General features: G+C 52.9%; 2 protein-coding genes across 6 annotated transcripts; both read left to right on the top strand.

Annotated features, from left to right (window-relative positions):
• Positions 1-4,384: 4,384 nt before the first annotated feature.
• LOC110209366 (mago homolog, exon junction complex subunit) lies at positions 4,385-8,583 on the top strand. The gene is made up of 5 exons (XM_020987810.2): positions 4,385-4,562; positions 5,515-5,573; positions 5,691-5,801; positions 7,494-7,576; positions 8,345-8,583. The coding sequence occupies exons 1-5, from the start codon at positions 4,475-4,477 to the stop codon at positions 8,442-8,444; spliced, it is 441 nt and encodes a 146-aa protein (XP_020843469.1). The 5' UTR covers positions 4,385-4,474; the 3' UTR covers positions 8,445-8,583.
• A 2,083-nt stretch (positions 8,584-10,666) lies between these two features.
• CZIB (CXXC motif containing zinc binding protein) lies at positions 10,667-17,167 on the top strand. 5 transcript variants are annotated; one of them, XR_013487441.1, is made up of 8 exons: positions 10,667-10,776; positions 10,899-10,982; positions 11,193-11,249; positions 13,042-13,123; positions 13,866-14,034; positions 14,816-14,847; positions 15,394-15,471; positions 16,223-16,236. XR_013487441.1 is itself a non-coding variant. In XM_020987807.2 (8 exons), exons 1-8 carry the CDS (start codon positions 10,771-10,773, stop codon positions 17,062-17,064), a joined length of 483 nt encoding a protein of 160 aa, XP_020843466.1. In that variant the 5' UTR covers positions 10,668-10,770; the 3' UTR covers positions 17,065-17,167. The 5 variants fall into 5 exon arrangements, 3 of the variants coding, with proteins under 3 accessions (XP_020843466.1, XP_020843467.1, XP_078012777.1); XM_020987807.2 differs by lacking the exon at positions 13,866-14,034 and adding an exon at positions 16,987-17,167 and having other exon boundaries at positions 10,668-10,776; positions 16,223-16,288; XM_020987808.2 differs by lacking the exon at positions 13,866-14,034 and adding an exon at positions 16,987-17,167 and having other exon boundaries at positions 10,692-10,776; positions 10,902-10,982; positions 16,223-16,288.
• The last annotated feature ends 293 nt before the right edge of the window (positions 17,168-17,460 follow it).

The raw sequence follows: 17,460 nt of genomic DNA, 5'->3' as shown, positions 1-17,460 counted from the left end.
TGTCCCTACAGTCTGCATGGCCAGGCTCTGGAGAGGCAGCAAAGGGCCTTCCCCCTCGGCTTCGGGATGTCCTCACCAGGAACACGCACACTCACACAGGCTCTTATCCAAATGAGAGCACAGTCCATAAACTCAGAGATGATGCTTTCATGTGCGTCATTTTCCTCAGGAATGGTTAAGGCCAGACCAGAGGAAAGTAGCATTCACATTTCCAATCCAATCCAAGAAAACTTTTCCTACTTCATAAAGGGATAATGGGTGTTAACACCTGTGAACTTTAACACGTCAATACATCTACACCTTAGTTACCTGTCCTTTGCCTTCTGTGTCTATATCAAATGAGCGTGGGCTGGGAATTGATTGGTCAAAGACCAAAGACCCCAATATAATACTTCAAAGAAGTATAAAAGTACCTTCAATGGTAGTATTCATATTGGGACTGGGTTTATTGAATACCAACAGAATGCAGTGCAGTAGAAAGAGCTTGGGCTCTAGAGACAAGATCTGAGTTCAAATCCTGCCTCTTATTCCCTATAGGACCTCAGGCAAGTCACTGAGCATCTCCGGGCCTCAGCGACCTTATCTGTAAAATGAGGTAATTGGTTTCTGAAGTTCCTTAGTTCTGTGATCCTCTTGTTCAGATCACAGAACCAGAAAGAACTTTCAGCCCACCAGGGCTCCCCCCACCCTGGTCAGCTGAAGGGAGTCCACTTCTGACCTCTCACAAACAATCAGGAGACATTTGGTCCTAAGACTAACCGCCACTAAGTGTTAGTGACCAGAAGCAAGTCCCTTTTCCAGTTCTTCCCTCAGTTTCCCCATCTAGAAAAATAAGGGATTGCACTGGTCAATCCCTGAGGATTCTTTGCATTGCTAACACTCTATTACTGTTAGAAGCAGCAAGGTGGTGCTATGGATAGAGACTAGGTCTGGAGTCAAGAAGACCTGAGTTCAGATCTGGCTTTAGAGATTTGCCCAGGCTCACACCTAGTAAACAAGTCACTCAAACTCTGCCTGCCTCAGTTTCCTCAAGTATAAAGTGAGGATAATAACAGCACCTGCCTCCCAGGGTTGGTGTGGGACATTGAGAGGTAAAGTGCTTAGCACACTGCCTGGCACCTAGTAGGTGCTTCACAAATGCTTATTCCATCCACCCAATATTCCTAGTGTTAATCGAAGCACTTGAAAGGCCTGGTGAATACATTTTCAGTAGCCACAGGGTGCCTCCAGTCTTAGACTTGGAATCACAGCAGTCCTGTGACCCAGTGTACTAAATGCTTTGACTTTGGAGCTTGTAGTGAAGAAAGCACCCTCCTCCCATCCCTACATGGGAGAGCTCAGGGGCCAATCCTTGAAGAAAGCTAAGGATTCCAAGAGGCCAAGCTAAGGAAGGGCTGCATTGCAGCCCCGTGTCACAGGCAGCAAAGGACAGGGGATGGCCGATGGAACGCTGAGTTGGGGGAACCTGAAGCAGGAGGGTTCAGGGGGAAGGTGGGGTGTATCAAGTGTGATGATGTGGGGGGGGGACCCCGCTTTGTTTTACAAAGGCGATATTGCTCAAAGTTTTCTTTTTGAAAGTCACTGGCCAAGCTTGGGGGTGGGATGTGCTTCTAAGAAGTGGCTCTCGCCCCTTAAAGGACTGAAGCATCTTCTCAATGAACAGGAAAAAAGGTGGGCTAGAGCCCTACTGTGAGGAGCTTAAGATAGCTGTCTGACCAAGGGGTTTGGGGGGGATCCACGAGGCAGCAGGGAGCCACTGAACATTCCTGAGCAGGAGATTGACCTAGTCAGCCCTGTGCTTTAGGAAGAGTGCACATTTGGCAGCTACGTGGGAGGAGGGAGGGGAAAGGAACAAGCACGTAAGTGCCTACTACGTGCCAGGTGCTGTGCTAAGTGCTGTACAGATATGAAGAGGATGACACGGAAAGGACATGATGGAAAAGAGAGAGAACATAAAGAGGGCGGCCAAGTAGAAGGTGATCGCAGAAGAAACGCAGACTACGGCCAACACGTCACAACTTCCTGCCAGTGGATTTTTAAATCGAAGCAATGGGTCACATTCTCCCTTTTATACACTTACGTATTTTCTCTCTATTGATAATTTACGTTTGGAAAACATGTGAGACTTGGACAAAGATGGGACTCATGATAAAGGGACCAACTGTTGTAGCTCTTGTCACGACTGTGATGCTGCCTGTTGAGGCATCGAAGGATCACAGAACCTCGAGGTGGGAGGGTAATTCTATTTTCCTTGGTTTATATTATTGTTAATTCCCTTATCAGTCCAATTACTGGAAAGAAATTTTCCTTAAAAAGGGCATTAAAAAAAAGATACTTACATTCCTTACTTAATAACAGGGTATATGTGTGTGTATGTGTATGTATATGTCCACACACATATAGATACATACATATACACACATATATAGTATATACATATATGTTTCTCAGGTAAACACACCATTTGTTGGGCAGGAGAATGCAGGAGGGCTCCTGACACCAACAGGTATTCTAGCAGAGGTTCACTTTTGATTCGGTCAGACGGGATGACACCTTCGGAGGGGTTAAATAAGCTTACTTTAGTCTAGTCTGCTCAAAGGGCGTGCCAATAATGGGAGCTCAAGCTCCTGCAGCCTTCTCTAATCACACTTCTGGCAGCAGCAGACGAGAATAGGAGTACAGCTCCCCAAGATCTCCTAAGCCTTGATGGGGGCCTATCGTTACCCAAATCCCCAAAATGGGTTCCCCACTCACTGACCAGTGCCCACTTGCTTTATAGGGCAACAGACAAAGAAGGCATCTTGCCAACACTAAGCTCACAGGTTAACTTTAGCAATATTGCATGACCTAGCACAGTGCAGGCACACATTATGTCATGCCTATATCTCACTTCGCAAATGTGGTGGAGATGTTTTCAATAACACTTTGTGGGAATTATTATCTATTTTGGCCATGGATCCTGGAACTATTATCTAAAAAGGAATAACCCAATCCTCCTTACACATGCTAAAATTCACCTTACACACACATGTAATATATACAAACACATATACATATGTGTATGTATATATACATCTATACATGTATATACATATATGTCTATAGATGCCGCTTAATAACTATTATATTATAACAATACACATAACACATAATTATTATATACAATAATATTATATAATTATATACTATAATATATTATATAACATCGTAAGGTTTACAAAGTGCTTTACAAATATTATTTGATTCTCATAATCCCTCCTTGGGAAGCAGGTGCTACTATTACCCCTCTCAATTTTACAGTAGAAGAAACTGAGGCAGAGAAAGGTGAAGAGACTTCCGAGGTCACACAGTTAGTGTCTGGTGCCAGATTTGACCTCAGGTCTTCCTTACCCCGAGTCCACTGCTCTGCCCACTGTGCCACCCGGCCACCTCGATGTTATCTACTAGCAGTGTTCTTGAGAAGGTGCATCCAAATCTCATTTCTGTACATTGACTTCTTTACACGTGTTTGGATATCACAGTCTTTGAAGAATTTTATTGGGAATTCTTTTAGAAAACGAACCCTCAGCGTCTCCTTTGGACAAAAGGGAGATAGACCAGAGGGCCTCGGAGGACTCTCCCGGTTCTGAGCCTGTGAGCCTGGGGACGACTTGCCTTCATTTTCTTTCTCTCCAGCTCTGGGTCTGTGGTCAGCCGTGTGCTCACACATGTTTAGCAACTGGTTCAGGCTGGGGGGGGGGGTATGAACACACGACACACTTTTAAGTTGAATCTGAATCATCGTCGTGTTCTGCGTCACTTTCTAAAGAAAAGACACCCAACAAAACAATAAGTCTAGTCCTGGTTTGTGGCATTTGCCAATTTCCAAGGGCTCACAGTGCACACTTTTTTTGGATAATTAATTTATTTGTTTTTAGTTTTCAACATTCACTTCCATAAGATTTTGAGATTTAAATTTTCTTTCCCTCCCACGTCGCCCCTTCGTGGATGGCTTTGAGCTTAGGGGACTGGAAAGGGGTGGTGCGTTTTACGGTAATAGAGAAGTGAGGTAAGGGGCAGTTTTGGGGAAAAACGAATGAGTTTGGTGCGGACATGTTGAGTTTAAGATGTCTATGGGATATCCAGTCCAAGACTGGAGAGCAGGGAAAGGTCGTTCCTCCTTCGCTGGGACCGACTGGGCTGCACCAGAGGGGGCTAGGGATGCTCCCCAGAAAGCTGTCCAAAGTTTCCCAGGCCATAGATAAAGCCCAACATGACATTTCCTGCCGCGCATGCGCCTCCTCGCGCCTAGCTCGTGGGCGGGACCGGGGCGGTGACGCATAGGGGAAGGCGGGGCCAGCCTGCGGGCGGAAGAGAAGGGCGAGGCCTCGGGCTCTGGCTTGTGACGTCAGTACCGCGCGCCCTGGTCGAAAGAGGAGCCCTCAGATTGGTGGCGGCGGCCGTGCGGCCCTCGGCGCGTCCCACAGATTCGGCCATGGCCAGCGACTTCTACCTGCGCTACTACGTGGGGCACAAGGGCAAGTTCGGCCACGAGTTCCTGGAGTTCGAGTTTCGGCCAGACGGTGAGGGGGGAAGGGGGGGCCCAGACTGGGGGGGGCAGGAGGGTCCTGGGGTGCGGGGGGGGCTGGACTGGGGGGGCACGGGAGAGGAGGGGTGAGGGAGGCTGCGCTTAGAGGAGACACGGGGGAGGAGGGGTGAGGGGAGGGTCCTGGGGTGTAGGGGGGAGCCCAGACTAGAATGAACGCAGGGGAAGTAGGGGGCTGGCTGGGGACCGCAGCTTGGCTTTCCTAGGACGCTGCCAGCCCCCACGGGATGGGCTGAAGGCCCCTCACCCCTGGCAGTGCGGGGTCAGGGATTATTGGTTTGCAGGTTTAAGGAGTAGGGAGGGTCTATGGACCTCAGTTTCCTCTTCTGTAAAAGGGGGTGATGATGCCCCCTCCTCCTGGGGTGGTGAGGAGATGCTGTGGGTGAAGTACTTTGCGCACTTAAAGTGCTATAGGATTGTCCATACACGGTGGGCTCCTTTGCCGAGCTTCACTTGAACCCCGATTCTGGCTCGGGCTTTCCTCCCATGATGGTGTTTTTGTGGCACACAAAGCTCCTGCCCACAACAGCCTGGCTCCGTAGCTGCAGAGCTGCTTTGGAGGTGGGGAGAGGCTATCTGCTTTGGAAGAGGGAGCTCCTCCCTGGGAGTTAATAAAGACCAGCCAGTAAGCAGATGTGTCTTCTCCTCTCCATCCGTCTTTGGGATAATTCAGGCTTTTGCAGGCAGCGTGGCTTGGTGAGCTCAGGCTCAGCTCCTCTCGCCTGTCAGCTGTTTGCTGGGCATTTACAGGTGGGCAGCTGAGGCCAAGGGTTCGACTGGCCCCTCCTTTTTCATCTGGTGGAATTTCTGAGTATCTTGGCTACTGTTTTCCTGCCAGTTCGGCAGCTCGCTCCTCTATGTCTTACCAGGTTGTTTTGTTTTTGTTTTTCTTTTTTTTGTAAACTGAACGTGATTTTTACTCCTTATAGGAAAACTGCGCTATGCCAACAATAGCAATTATAAGAATGATGTGATGATCAGAAAAGAGGTGAGAGCTTTGGGAGGGTCCTCCATCCCCTAGTCTCCAGGCTGGGGTACAGGGAGAGTCGGAGAAGCGGGCCCCCTTGTAGGCCAGGGCAGACTTTGTTCTCTGGCTCACTTGTAGGCTTATGTCCATAAGAGTGTGATGGAAGAACTGAAGAGAATCATTGACGACAGTGAGGTCACGAAAGAAGACGATGCTTTGTGGCCTCCGCCTGACAGAGTGGGCCGGCAGGTGAGGGGGGAGGGGGCCGAAGGGGTCGCGCCTCTTCAGGGCGGGTGACTTTTAGACAGCTGTTTTCAGTTAGTCTTTTATCAATCCAGTGAAGGAAACAATCCCTCCTTGTGAGCAGCTTACATTTTACCTGAAACAGTGGAGGTATGACAGGGGAGATAAAGATGTATGGCAACGTAAAGGGAATAAACACAAGTAAACAGAGCAGTTTGTGTACAAGGGAGTTTGAGGAGCAGGACAGCAGTAACAGTCAAGGGGATCCAGAAGGGTTTTGGGTAGACACTGGTACTTGAGTGGTCATGAAGGAGAGAGGGAGTCTGTGAGGCAGAGGTGAGGAGGGAGGGCATTCCAGGCACAGAGAGGTTGGGGGGGCGGGGGGGGGAGAGAGGAGCAGGCAGTGGTTTGAAGTAGGCACAGGTGTGAGATGCCATGGATGTAGAAGTGACCAAGTCGGATTTGAGGGAGGAATCCAAGGTGGCGGATGTGAACCTTTGTGACTGGATGGGTGGTGGTGCTCTCAGCAGTAATGGGGGAGTTTGGGGAGTAAGAGGATGAGTTCTGTTTTGGACATGTTGACTTTGAGTTGCTTATGGCACCTGCATGTGGAAAGGCCCTTTAAAGCATTTGGTGATGCAGACCTGGAGTCTAGGACTGGATCTCTAGACCTGGGAGGTGTCTGCATAGAGATGAGAGTTAAACTTATGGCAATTGATGGGGTCACCTTGAGAGAGAAAACAGAGGGTCCAGGACCAGGCCAGGGGTACCCCCACCCACTTGTATACCACTTCTTGATTTAGGAAAATGGAATTGCCAAATTAATGTATGGTCCATGTTTGCTTCTGTTTTTCAACATAGACACCAACGTGTTCACTAGCATGACTCCGTATAATAGGCATTTATTCTGGTAAGAACTTTCTGTAGAACACGACATAAGATTTAAATGTCAAGAAACCACTGAAACTGTGGTCCCCTTTATTCTTGTTTGTGTTGACTAGTATTTGGATTGGGAAGGGCCTTGGAGACGATCCAGTTGCAAGATTGTAGATTTGGCTCATGAAGGGAGGGATTGTCTCTAATAGCCCCATTTTTCAGATAAAGAAACTGAAGTCCATAGAGACTGAATTCAGGGCTCATATAAGCAGCAAGTGGCACAGCCAGGATTTGAACCCAGGCCCCTCTGTTTCTAAAGTCATATTTCTTCCCCTATATCATGCTGGCTCCCGTTCTCTGAGGAAACTTGAGGCCCAGATGTTGCAAATGGCTTTGTGGAAGTTGGCACCATTGGAAGGTTCACATCCACCATCTTGGATTGCTCCCTCATTCCTCAAATCCAACTTTGTCACACCTACTTCCATGACATCACACCTGTTCCCACTAAAAAGCACTGCCTTCCCCTCTCTCCACCCCCTCTTATCTCTTCCAACCCTGAATGCCCTCCCTCCTCACCTCCACCTCACAGACTCCATCTGTCCCTTCATGACAGCTCAAGTACCTCCTATGGCTGGGCCCAGAGCCTGGGTCCCTCCTGACCCTGGGCCCAGAGCCAAGGTCCCTCCACACAGTGACATACTGGCTATCACTGGGAAAGTCTGGCTTCTTTCTGTCTTGGCTGGCGTGGATATGATCAGGCAGGGCCTGGACTCTGGATAATCAGTTTTCTGATAAACTTTTTTTGTTCAACTTCCTTTTCAGGAGCTTGAAATTGTGATTGGAGACGAGCACATTTCTTTTACCACATCCAAAATTGGCTCCCTTATAGATGTGAACCAGTCCAAGTAAGTCTGCCTGCCACTGCTGCTTGTGCATGGGTGGGTGCAGCCCACACTGGTCATGGAGTGGGGTGCAGACAATGAGGCTGACCATTTCCATGTGCTGAGGTGCCCGGAGTATAACCTCTGGGCCCTTTCCTGGTAGTGGGATATTTCTGCATCCTCAGTGCTAGAAAGACTACCAGGGAGGAACTGAAGGCGTTCATGAGCCCATCCCTAGCCAGGGGCCCGGTAACAGGCCTGCCAGGGGGAGGCCTTGGGCACGCTGCCAAGGGTGGCTGTTGGCCACTCTGCTTTTGCTGCCTGACAATGGGAAGGAGGCTCTTCCCCTCTGGCTCAGGCCTAGAAAGCATGAGCTCACCACTCTGTCCTGCCCCCAAAGCCAGGTTCCAGGCTCCTTGCCATACACAGCCTAGATGCAGCCAGCTTCCTCAGAGGCCCCTGAGCTCTCTTCCCTCCTCCCTCCTCCCCATGTTTGCATCTACAAATTAGCCACCTGTTAACTGTTACTGCACAGCTTAGGCCCCTCTCCTCTGTAGGAGCAATCCTAGACCATTTATGTGGATAGCATCACTAGGAAACCCCTCAGTTATAGGTTAAACATAAGATTGGAGGGTTAGCCTAAGTTCAGATCAAAATGAGGATGTCTGTCTCGAGGTTTCGTCCCAGCAGCCTCAGTAGCTCTGGGCAGATTCTGCCCTAGGCAGTGAGCCAGAGAAGATTGCCTTTTGTGCCTTGAATCCAGGGTCTAACACGTCTTTCCTTGTGTTTTAGGGATCCCGAAGGTTTGCGAGTGTTTTATTACCTGGTCCAGGACCTGAAGTGTTTGGTCTTCAGCCTTATCGGCTTGCATTTCAAGATTAAGCCTATCTAGGCTGGGGCGTTTCACTTTTTCTGTGTGCTTGGGTGTGTGGTGTTTCAGTCCTAATGTCAGAAGACTTTTGTGTAAACTAGGAAAGTATTTTTTTACATGCTGTCTAAGTGATTGTCTTTAATAAAGATGTAGGCCAATAGAGAGTTTGTTAGTGTCACCTTTGCAGCCTGGTCCTGGAGGGCCTCGAGTTGTGACAGCGTGGGACTTCTGGCTGGAAGCAGCTGGCAGTTTGGGGACCCTGCACTGTGACATGAGGGCTGTGCGGCTTGGGTTCCTTACCCAAGAAGGGTGTACGGCACTGGACGGTTGCGTTTTGCAGCCGAGATCAGGGAGTGGGTCTGGACAGTTAGCCAGTGTAGCGTGCCTGCTGTGTACAGGCCTCTGTGCTGGGCGCAGAGAGGAGACAGACGAGGCGTGCTCTGAGCACCTTGGGCAGAAGAGAAGGCCCCAACAAGGATGGATAAGATCCAGATTGTTCTAGAAGTGCACTGGGAGGCTAGAAGAGCCCAGTCCTCCTCTGCTTTCAGAGGGTGGTGCTCCTTGTATCCCCAATCATGGGCCCTCCCTGTCTGGGAGCTGGTCGGTCCAGCACTGCACCTCTCCCTCCTCGTCACTCTCTCCTCTTCTCACCTCCTAAATCCATCCTCAGGTCTTCCCCTGGCCTTGAAGAATCTTCCCTTGACCCTGCCTTTCTCACTTTCTGTATTTGGTGCCTCCTCCCCACTCCTTCCTCAGCCTGTGCAGTCTGGCTTCCACTGAGGGCACCTTAATGGAATCTGAATTGTGAAATACAGTGGTCTTTTTAGTCCTCATTTTTCTACCCTGTTGGACCCTGCTGGCCCCCACCCTTGATGGTCCCTTGGGTTTGGGGATGCTGCTCCTTCTGCTTACTTCTTCCACTTGTCTGGCTGTTTCTTCTGTCTTCCATCTTTCTTGCTCAGTGGGTTCACCTTGGCTGGTCTGCAGGCCGCCTATTTATCCCTGGATGGAGATGGGGCCCAGCGTTTGCTGCCGCTTCCTCCAATCTGTGTGTACAGACCCAATGTCCTAACTGAAGTCCAAAAGTACCTCAAACTGAACCCATCACATTCTCCTTCCCCAAATATGTCCTCCCCACCTTGCTTATTTCTCCTGGGCTCACCTGGGCTCAGAGTGATCTTTCATTCTCCCCCTCCCCAAACACATCCTGCAGATGCTACTTGTGTCATCTCAGCTGTTTTCTCTGAAGAAAAACTACCCACAACTGAGTTTAGGGCCTCATCTCTCATCTATTAACTTCTGCAGTGACTGTCTCACTGTCTCAAGTCTCCCTTTTCCAGGCCGTGTCCAGTCCATACCGCCTCTAAAAGCACCTTCCCTGGCCTGTTTGCATGTATAGTCGGAAGTACAGACACCTTGCCTTGACCTTTCAGAAGTCTGCAGCGTCCCTTTGGTGGCTTTGATCTGCATGACACTGGATGTCTAGCTCTGCCTTGATCTCAGTGTGCCTTTTTCCCTCTCTGTGAATTGCCAGTGGCAGTCCTCAAGCCTAGAGTGTGTGGCATCTTCATCCCCTGTTAACGAAACCTCTGGCTCTAAGACTGCCAGAGGCTGCTTCTGCCATGAAGTCATCCCTGCTTTCACTCCCCCTGGCTGAGAGGGATCTGTCCCTTCTCCCATTGTCCTAAAGCACTTTACAATCCATTCTCAACGATGGAGGGAAGTTGGTGTCCAAGGGCAGAACCAGGAGTAACGAGGCAAAGGTGGCGAAGGGCAGGCTTGGCCTGGATGCCAAGGAGAGGAGGTGGCTCAGTCCACCAAGGGAGACAGAACAGTGGTTCTATCTCTTTTGCAGATGAGGCATGAGTCTTGGCATGTCCTAAAGTTTGCCGTAAGATATTTGATGAGGTTATGAATAAACGTTTCAGCCCAACAAGCACTTCCCGGGCACCACACTCATTTTCCCAGTACCCACGGACTCAAGGCACTGGACATTTCTGAGCCTCAGTTTCCTCATCTGCAAAGTGAGGCATTGGAGGAGACTTAGTGCCCAGGGCCAGAGCGCGAGCCTCTTCTGCTCCTGCTGCGTTAAGGTTTGTGACAAACGCCAGAAGTTTGATGCCACTAGAATTAGCCGGATAACTATGGAGGACCTTGGAGACCTGGACCTGAGTGCTTCCTTCACCCTGGGGAGGGGGAAGACGCCTCTCGGTTACCTGGGTAACAGGCCCCGCCCCTTCGCCTAACGCTGCACATGCGTGTAGGCGCAGCGTGAGCGGGCGGCGGCGCTTTTACGCCAGGCCGGAAAGCAGCGCGCTCGCGGAGACCATCGCGGCTCAGGCCAGCCATGGGGGTGAGCTGGAGGGCCGGAGGGTGGAGGGGCGGGGATGCGGGTCGGGGAATGGAAGGGGGAGGACCGGGGGGACGGGAGGGGGCGCGGCCGGGACCGAGCCTCGTGTCTCCCGCCCCGCACAGAAGATCGGGCTGCAGCTCAAGGCCACCCTGGAGAACGTGACTCACCTGCGGCCTGTGGGTGACGACTTCCGCTGGTACCTTAAGGTGGGGCCCTGGGGGCGTGGTCTAGCGCAGGGGGCGGGGCCAGAGGGCAGGCGGATGCGCTTCTGTGGGGGCGTGGTCTAAAGTGAAGCTGGCAGGGACCTGGGGGCGGGGCGGCAGGGGGGGCGGGGAGAGGCTCTGTACTACTGCGCTCTGCCAGGCCGCCCCGGGCCTTTGGCCACTGACCAGCGGCTCTCCCTCCTCTTCCCCAAGATGAAATGCGGCAATTGCGGGGAGGTGTCAGAGAAGTGGCAGTACATCCGGCTGATGGTGAGACTCCCAGCGCCGGCCCCAGGGCAGGGCACCCCCAGCCCTGCCCAGCGGGAGGGAGGCCCCCCAGGGTGGAGGGGACCCTGCAGACAGGGCCTCCCGTGAGATGGTAGCCGGACTTGTGTCCAGGGGATTGTGACCTTCAGTGACCTGGTGTCACGCGAAGAACCCCCAAATTAGAGTCAGCAGCAGCCCCTGGGCCGACTTTACATTGCACCCTGAATGTTTGCCAAATCCTGACCTTATGATGTTGACAGAGTCCCCCTGACCTACAGCTGGGTGTGGGTGGGTGGTCCCTAAGTCCCTCGAGCTCCCCATCTTTATACATCCTTGTACAAGGACACCCTTGCAGCTTTGAGACAGTGAGCAGAGAACCCCCAAGATTGGCCTCTCTGCTTGACTGATAAAAGCAGAGTTGGGAAGGGGAGAGCTGAGCCTGCAGCACGGTGCCTGAGAAAGAGATCTGGGGGTTTGCATGCCTCTGTGGCACCTCGGAGAATCGGCTGCCAAAAAAGCTTGGGCTGATCTTCCAGCGTAGGATTATTCCCCAAAGGGACCCTAGAGATCTGGTCCGACCCCCGCATTTCGAAGCTAAACTCAATCCAGTGTAGGCCACTTGTCCTCTGCCCTGATCAGACACACCCAGAAGCTATGTTTGTGCTCAGTTCTGGATGACACATTGTAGGGGGATTTTAATTAGCTACAGAAGGTCCAGAGGAGAGGCATAGGATGGGAACCCATACAGGAAGAAGACCAGGTCAGAGACCTTGGGGCGTTGCACCTGCAGAAGACCAGATCTGGGAGGTGGGGAGGCAGGATGGCCGTGGCCAAGGACCTGGGGGGCTTCAGTATGTTAAGCACCTCTTATGTGCCAGGCCATACGCTCAGTGCTTTACAAATATCTCACATGATGGAGGAGTTAGACTTTTCATGGACAGACCTAGGCATGATGGTTGAGAATTACAAGGATGTAGATTTCAACTGGAATGAAGTGTCTTGTAAGGCGTGGGTCTTCTCATCTGTGATCTGGATGGACCTCCTGAGGGAAGCTGCTGAGGAGGTTTGGGCTGAAGGTCTGGGTTGGGATCGGATGCCCCAAGGGCCCTTCTGACTCTCGGCTTCTCTGCTTTGCCCCCTTGTTCGTCCTCGGTAATCTTCCTTGATAGTTTACAAAGCTCTTTGGGGGCGGGGTACAGTCAGGGACTTCCCCATTTATAAGTAATTGATAAAAATGAATAAGAGGGGAGTTAGGGAATCTGAACCTAACCTGGAAGAGCTGTCCAAGGTGTCTGGGCTAGAAAGCAGAACATGCAGTGGCTCAAAAGGTCTGGAGCAGCTGCTATGGGGAACTTGACCAGGCAGCATGGGAGCCTTTACAGAATGAAGGTTCTTGACTGTTTTTCTATCCTAGAGCCCTGCGCTGTTGTTCTGATGAAGCCAGTGGACCCTTCTCAGAGTCATTTTTAAATGCATCAAGTAAAATACATAAGATTGATTACAAGGCAAACCAATTCTATTGAAATACAGTTATCAGAATCTTTTGTAAACAAGCTCACAGATGCCTGTCATGGATGGCTCTGGGGAGATTTATTTTTGGATTATAAAGCCAGGTTGGGGGCAGATTGTTGAGGTCTGATTCGCTTTGCATCCTAACACACTGCCCACGAGTTCAGGTGCCGACAGAAAGCCTCCACTGTGTGGCCCCAGAGGAGGGGGCTCCCCCACCCCTCCCTGGCCCCTCTTCCTCTTTTGCTTTTGAAGCTGCTGATTGGCTTCCTTTGTAACTTTGCAGGACAGTGTTCCCCTGAAGGGAGGCCGGGGCTCTGCGACCATGGTGCAGAAATGTAAGCTGTGCTCCCGGGACAACTCCATTGGTAGGTACTTGGGAGACCCTCATGGGGGCAACAGGCTCGGACTAAAACCTGCTGGCACTGATCAGGCTCCACCCAAAGCTAGATTCTGGAAACACGGGCCTACCTGCCCACCCTTCCTTCATCAAGCCTCATGCCCAGGGCTGTGGGAGCTCCAGGGGTCAATTAGACACTGTCTGTGCCCTCAGGGGGCTTCCCGTCCCTGTGGAGACAGGACAAACAGGACAGGCCCCCAGAGGCCCCAGCCCTTGAAAACCTCCGCACCAACCATCCCCAAAGCTGAGCTTGGTGTCTGCCTCGAAGCCCTCCCCAATTCGGAATTCCTTGTTACGGTTGAGGGAGCCGATGAGCTTCCAGGCACCTCGACTCCTTAGTCACACCCCCGTGTGTTGCCAAGTCCCCCATCCCTCACAGGCGCCTCTTTCTCTCCTCTGATCCTGCCCCCACTCCAGGGCAGGCCCTCCTCCCATCGGGTGGGTTCACCTGCCTTGAGTCTCTCCCTGCTTCAGCCCATCCTCCACTCAGCCACCAACGGGATTTTCCTAAAGCACTGACTGGGTCAGGCTCCCCCCCAGCTACCTGTCCCCCAAGTAAACTCCAGTGGCTGCCTATCACCTCCAAGATCAAATCCTGTTTGGCCTCGAAAGCCCTTCATGACCCGGCCTCCTCCCACCTCTCCAGTCTTCCTTCAGTCCAGGGACACCGGCCTCGTGGCCGCTCCACAAACAAGACTCTCCCTCTCCAGACTCTGGGCATTTGCACTGGCTGTGCCCCAAGCCTGCAGTGCTCTCCACCTTGCGGCTTCCTTCAAGCCCCAGGAAGGCTTTCCCAGGCCTTCCCTCTGAGACTGCAAGCCCCGTGTCATTGATCCTGTCTGCATCTTGCTGCTCCACACTCTCCTCCCTCAATGGACTGTGAGTGCCTCGTAGGCAGGGACTGTTGTCATCCTTTGTATCCACAGCACACAGTAGGTACTTTGTGAGTGACAGGAATCAGAGAGACGGGGGTCCCTGGGCTGGGGGAGTCAAAGGAAACCTGTTCATTCTTCCCTCCCCACGCCTACAGAAAGGGATCCCAAAGCCCCCAGTGACCAGCTGTCACCCCGCTGCTCCTCAAGGCCTCAGGCTTCCTGCTGCTTTCAGGATCCAGTGGAACTTCCTCAGCTTTGCCCCCAAAGCCTTTCCCTGGGGGGCTGCTGCCTCCCCTTTCACACTGATTCCGTGCCCCTCCTGCCCATGCTTGTCTACATCATGACACATCTCACTGGGCTTTGGCGAGACTACCCCCAGCCTAGAGCACAAGCCCCTTCCCCTCTTAGTGTGACTGAGCAGTATCTGTGGCATCCCTGGAAGGCAGGGTTGAATTTGCTTTTATCTTCATGGCCCCGGTGCCCAGCACAGAGCCTGGCACATTGGGCACATCGGGAGATACTCCAGTGCTGGCTGAGGGGAGCCAGGCCTGGTTCTGCCTGTTAATAATCTGTGCTGATCCCAGAAGGAGAGGAGGGGGGAATCTGTGTCCCTTGGGGCCCGAGAGGAGGAGCCCAGAGGGTATGTGGCAGCGCTGCCCGGGCAGAGAAGAGCAAGGCCAGCAGGGGCCCTGGGGGGGCTTGGACCCGTGTTCCGGGGCAGTGTCAGCAGCCAGCAGTAATTTGCTGTCAGGGGCCAGAGGCCTCACCTTCTCTTCTCCTTTCAGACATTCTGAGCAACAGCATCAAGCCATATAATGTGAGTGTGACCCTGCCCCTGGGCTGGGGGGGGCAGCTGCCCCAGAACCCTGTGAGGGTGGTGTGCTCATTCCTTTCCGTAGTCCTAAGACTTCTCACCTGCAAAGTGGAGATAATGATCAGTCAGCAGTAGACCCCAGGCCTCCAGAAGCAGGTGTTCATTCTGCTTCAGGCCTCACTGGGCCCAGGGGGAGGATGGGACTGTCTAAGAGCGGACAGGGAGGAGGTGCTAGAGGAGAGGAGAGGAGAACGGACCCGAGTCTGGAACTGTGGTCTGGGTGCAAATCCCACTTCGTGCCTGTGTGACCTCAGACATGTCACTCACCCTCTCTGGGTCACAGTTTCCTCATCTGTAACAGGAAGGGGCTGGTGGTCACCTCTCTGGTCCCATCCACATCGAGTCCCATGACCCAGTGATTCCGATTTCCTTGGGGGAGAGTCACTGTCTACAGGTGGCCCTGCTGGCCAGGGTGGGGGACAATCCTTTGCCGACCTCAGGCAGCTGAGAAAGGGCTGACTCCTGTCTCTCCACCTCTCCCTCACTCAGGCTGAAGACAGTGAGAAGTTCAAGACAATCGTGGAGTTTGAATGTCGGGGCCTGGAGCCTGTGGACTTCCAGCCCCAGGTAGGTGGTGCACCCCCCCCACCCCGTTCTGGCTGCTGGGTGCTGGCACTGGGAGACCGGAGGCACTGCAGCCCCACCCCCACAGTCACTGTCCTCCTGGAGCAGTGTTTGCACAGCCCCCAGAACTGTGAAGAGAGCTGGGTACAGACAAACTAGAGAGCATCCACAAAGCCCCAACACGTACAGGGAGAAGGAAAGAGCCCCTGTTCACGACAACAAGTGGAATTCAGCATTTATCAGACACCTCCTGTGTGCAGGGCATTATACTAGGTGCTGGGGGCACAGACAGAAGCCCAGGGGTGGGGGCAGGGGTGCATGGTGGTTCAAGGTGTGTGTGATTGGAGGGAGGGAGGAAGGTGACAGTAAGACTCTATTTACAGAACAAAGCAGGCCAGTATAAAAAGTCTAGCCATTTAGAACTGATTCAGGCCGGAGCTGATTTAGAACAGACAGAAGCACACAGAAGACCACGGCCGGCCTCTGGGTCTAGGCTGAATGGACGCTGGGAGCCGAAGGGGCACCACCAGGTTCTCAGAGGACATTTGAGAGGCAGGGAGGTGCAGTGGGTGACCTCGGGGCTAGGGACAATTCTGGCCTCAGTTTCCCCCTCTGTAAAAGCACAGGCTCGAGCCAGATGGTTTCTAGAGCTCCTTCTGGTTTTCCCATTCAAATACTGTATGGCTCTGTGAGTAGGACCACGTCCCTAAGGCCCCTGACCCAAGCTCACCAGCTGTTTGCTGGCTCTACCCAGGCTGGCTTTGCTGCTGAGGGCACAGAGACCGGGACAGCTTTCAGCGACATCAATCTGCTTGAAAAGGTATGGTCCACGGGGACGATGCCGCGTGTGGAGGGCTCCTCCATGAGGGGGAGGTGCTGCTGCTGGGCAAGTCTGCCACATGAAGAATGAGGATGAGGCTGGGCACCACGAGAGCTGGGGTCTGGTCCCCATTCCGCCCCCCACCTGAGCACGGTCCCCAGGCCTAAGTTTCCTGGGCTGTAAGCTTGAGGGGATTGAATTGTGGTTTCACACGATGTGGCCCCTTGGCAGAGAGGTGGACCATGGGAGAGGGGTGCATCATACTCTGTCAGGGATGGCTCACCTATCCCTTTGGGGAGGGGGGTGTCTGGTATGAAAGAACGGTGGAGAATGATTGCAGGGACCCCCTCCCCCCCCAATAGCTTTTCCCGGTTCTCTCTGGTCCTGTGAGCACTGTAGAATCCTGACTCCTGTGGTTACCCTGGGTGAGGGGAGTAGGGGTGTGAAGGGACTGACTCCGGGTCACCCAGCCGGGAAGGTGTAGGCCCAGGGCCCGCTCTCTGAGGAGCCGCCTTCTCCCTCCGCCTGGACCTGGGCTTTGAGCAGATGGTGGATTCCCTGTTAACCTGCCCATGAGGCCTTGCAGGGAGGTTCTCTGACCTCACATTCGAGGCCTACCCACTGTGAGTGAGGCTGTGGAGAAGGGGTAGAGAAGCCCTGGAGGGTCCCCGCTGCCTCATGCTCCTCTCCTTTCCCAGGACTGGACAGACTACGATGAAAAAGCCCAGGAATCGGTGGGAATCTACGAGGTCACTCATCAGTTTGTGAAATGCTGAAAGAAACTGCCCCTTGGCCCCCTATGACTGCCACCTACAGGTTGGCCCTGGCCTGGTGTTGTAGCCCCCCCAAGCCGTGCCAATAAAGACTCATGTCCCCCAAGCTTGTGTGACTCTGCAGCCCAGGGACAGGGGGAGCAGGGGGCCGCCTCGCCGGCCTGTTCGGTTCTCCATCCTCCAGAGCTCACTCGGGCATCTGCAGGGCTGGTTGGCTGGGCGGGGTGGAGAACAGCTACTCAGAAGGCCTCCCTTGAGTGGCTGTGGGATGTCGGGTACCAGGGGGTCAGGTGCTGAAAGGGGCCCTGTGAGTTACTGTGTCCACTGGAGGCAGCTGAAGCTTAGAGGCCGTGACTTGTCCTAGGTCACAAAAGTAGTGAATGTTGGTGCCTGGCCAGC

Source organism: Phascolarctos cinereus, unplaced genomic scaffold (genome assembly GCF_003287225.1).
Source record: "Phascolarctos cinereus isolate Bilbo 61053 unplaced genomic scaffold, phaCin_HiC Scaffold_5;HRSCAF=322, whole genome shotgun sequence".
NCBI lineage: Eukaryota > Metazoa > Chordata > Mammalia > Diprotodontia > Phascolarctidae > Phascolarctos > Phascolarctos cinereus.
Note: the sequence above shows the minus strand (reverse complement) of the source record. Positions and strands in the feature narration are given on the sequence as shown.

Excerpts from the sequence above, each read along its gene's own strand:
- LOC110209366 (XM_020987810.2), top strand. The coding sequence starts at position 4,475 with ATGGCCAGCGACTTCTACCTGCGCTACTACGTGGGGCACAAGGGCAAG. Across the intron at positions 5,574-5,690 it reads ATGTGATGATCAGAAAAGAG|GCTTATGTCCATAAGAGTGT; the intron begins GTGAGAGCTTTG and ends GCTCACTTGTAG. Across the intron at positions 7,577-8,344 it reads ATAGATGTGAACCAGTCCAA|GGATCCCGAAGGTTTGCGAG; the intron begins GTAAGTCTGCCT and ends CTTGTGTTTTAG.
- CZIB (XM_020987807.2), top strand. Across the intron at positions 14,848-15,393 it reads ACAGCATCAAGCCATATAAT|GCTGAAGACAGTGAGAAGTT; the intron begins GTGAGTGTGACC and ends TCCCTCACTCAG. Across the intron at positions 16,289-16,986 it reads ACATCAATCTGCTTGAAAAG|GACTGGACAGACTACGATGA; the intron begins GTATGGTCCACG and ends CTCCTTTCCCAG.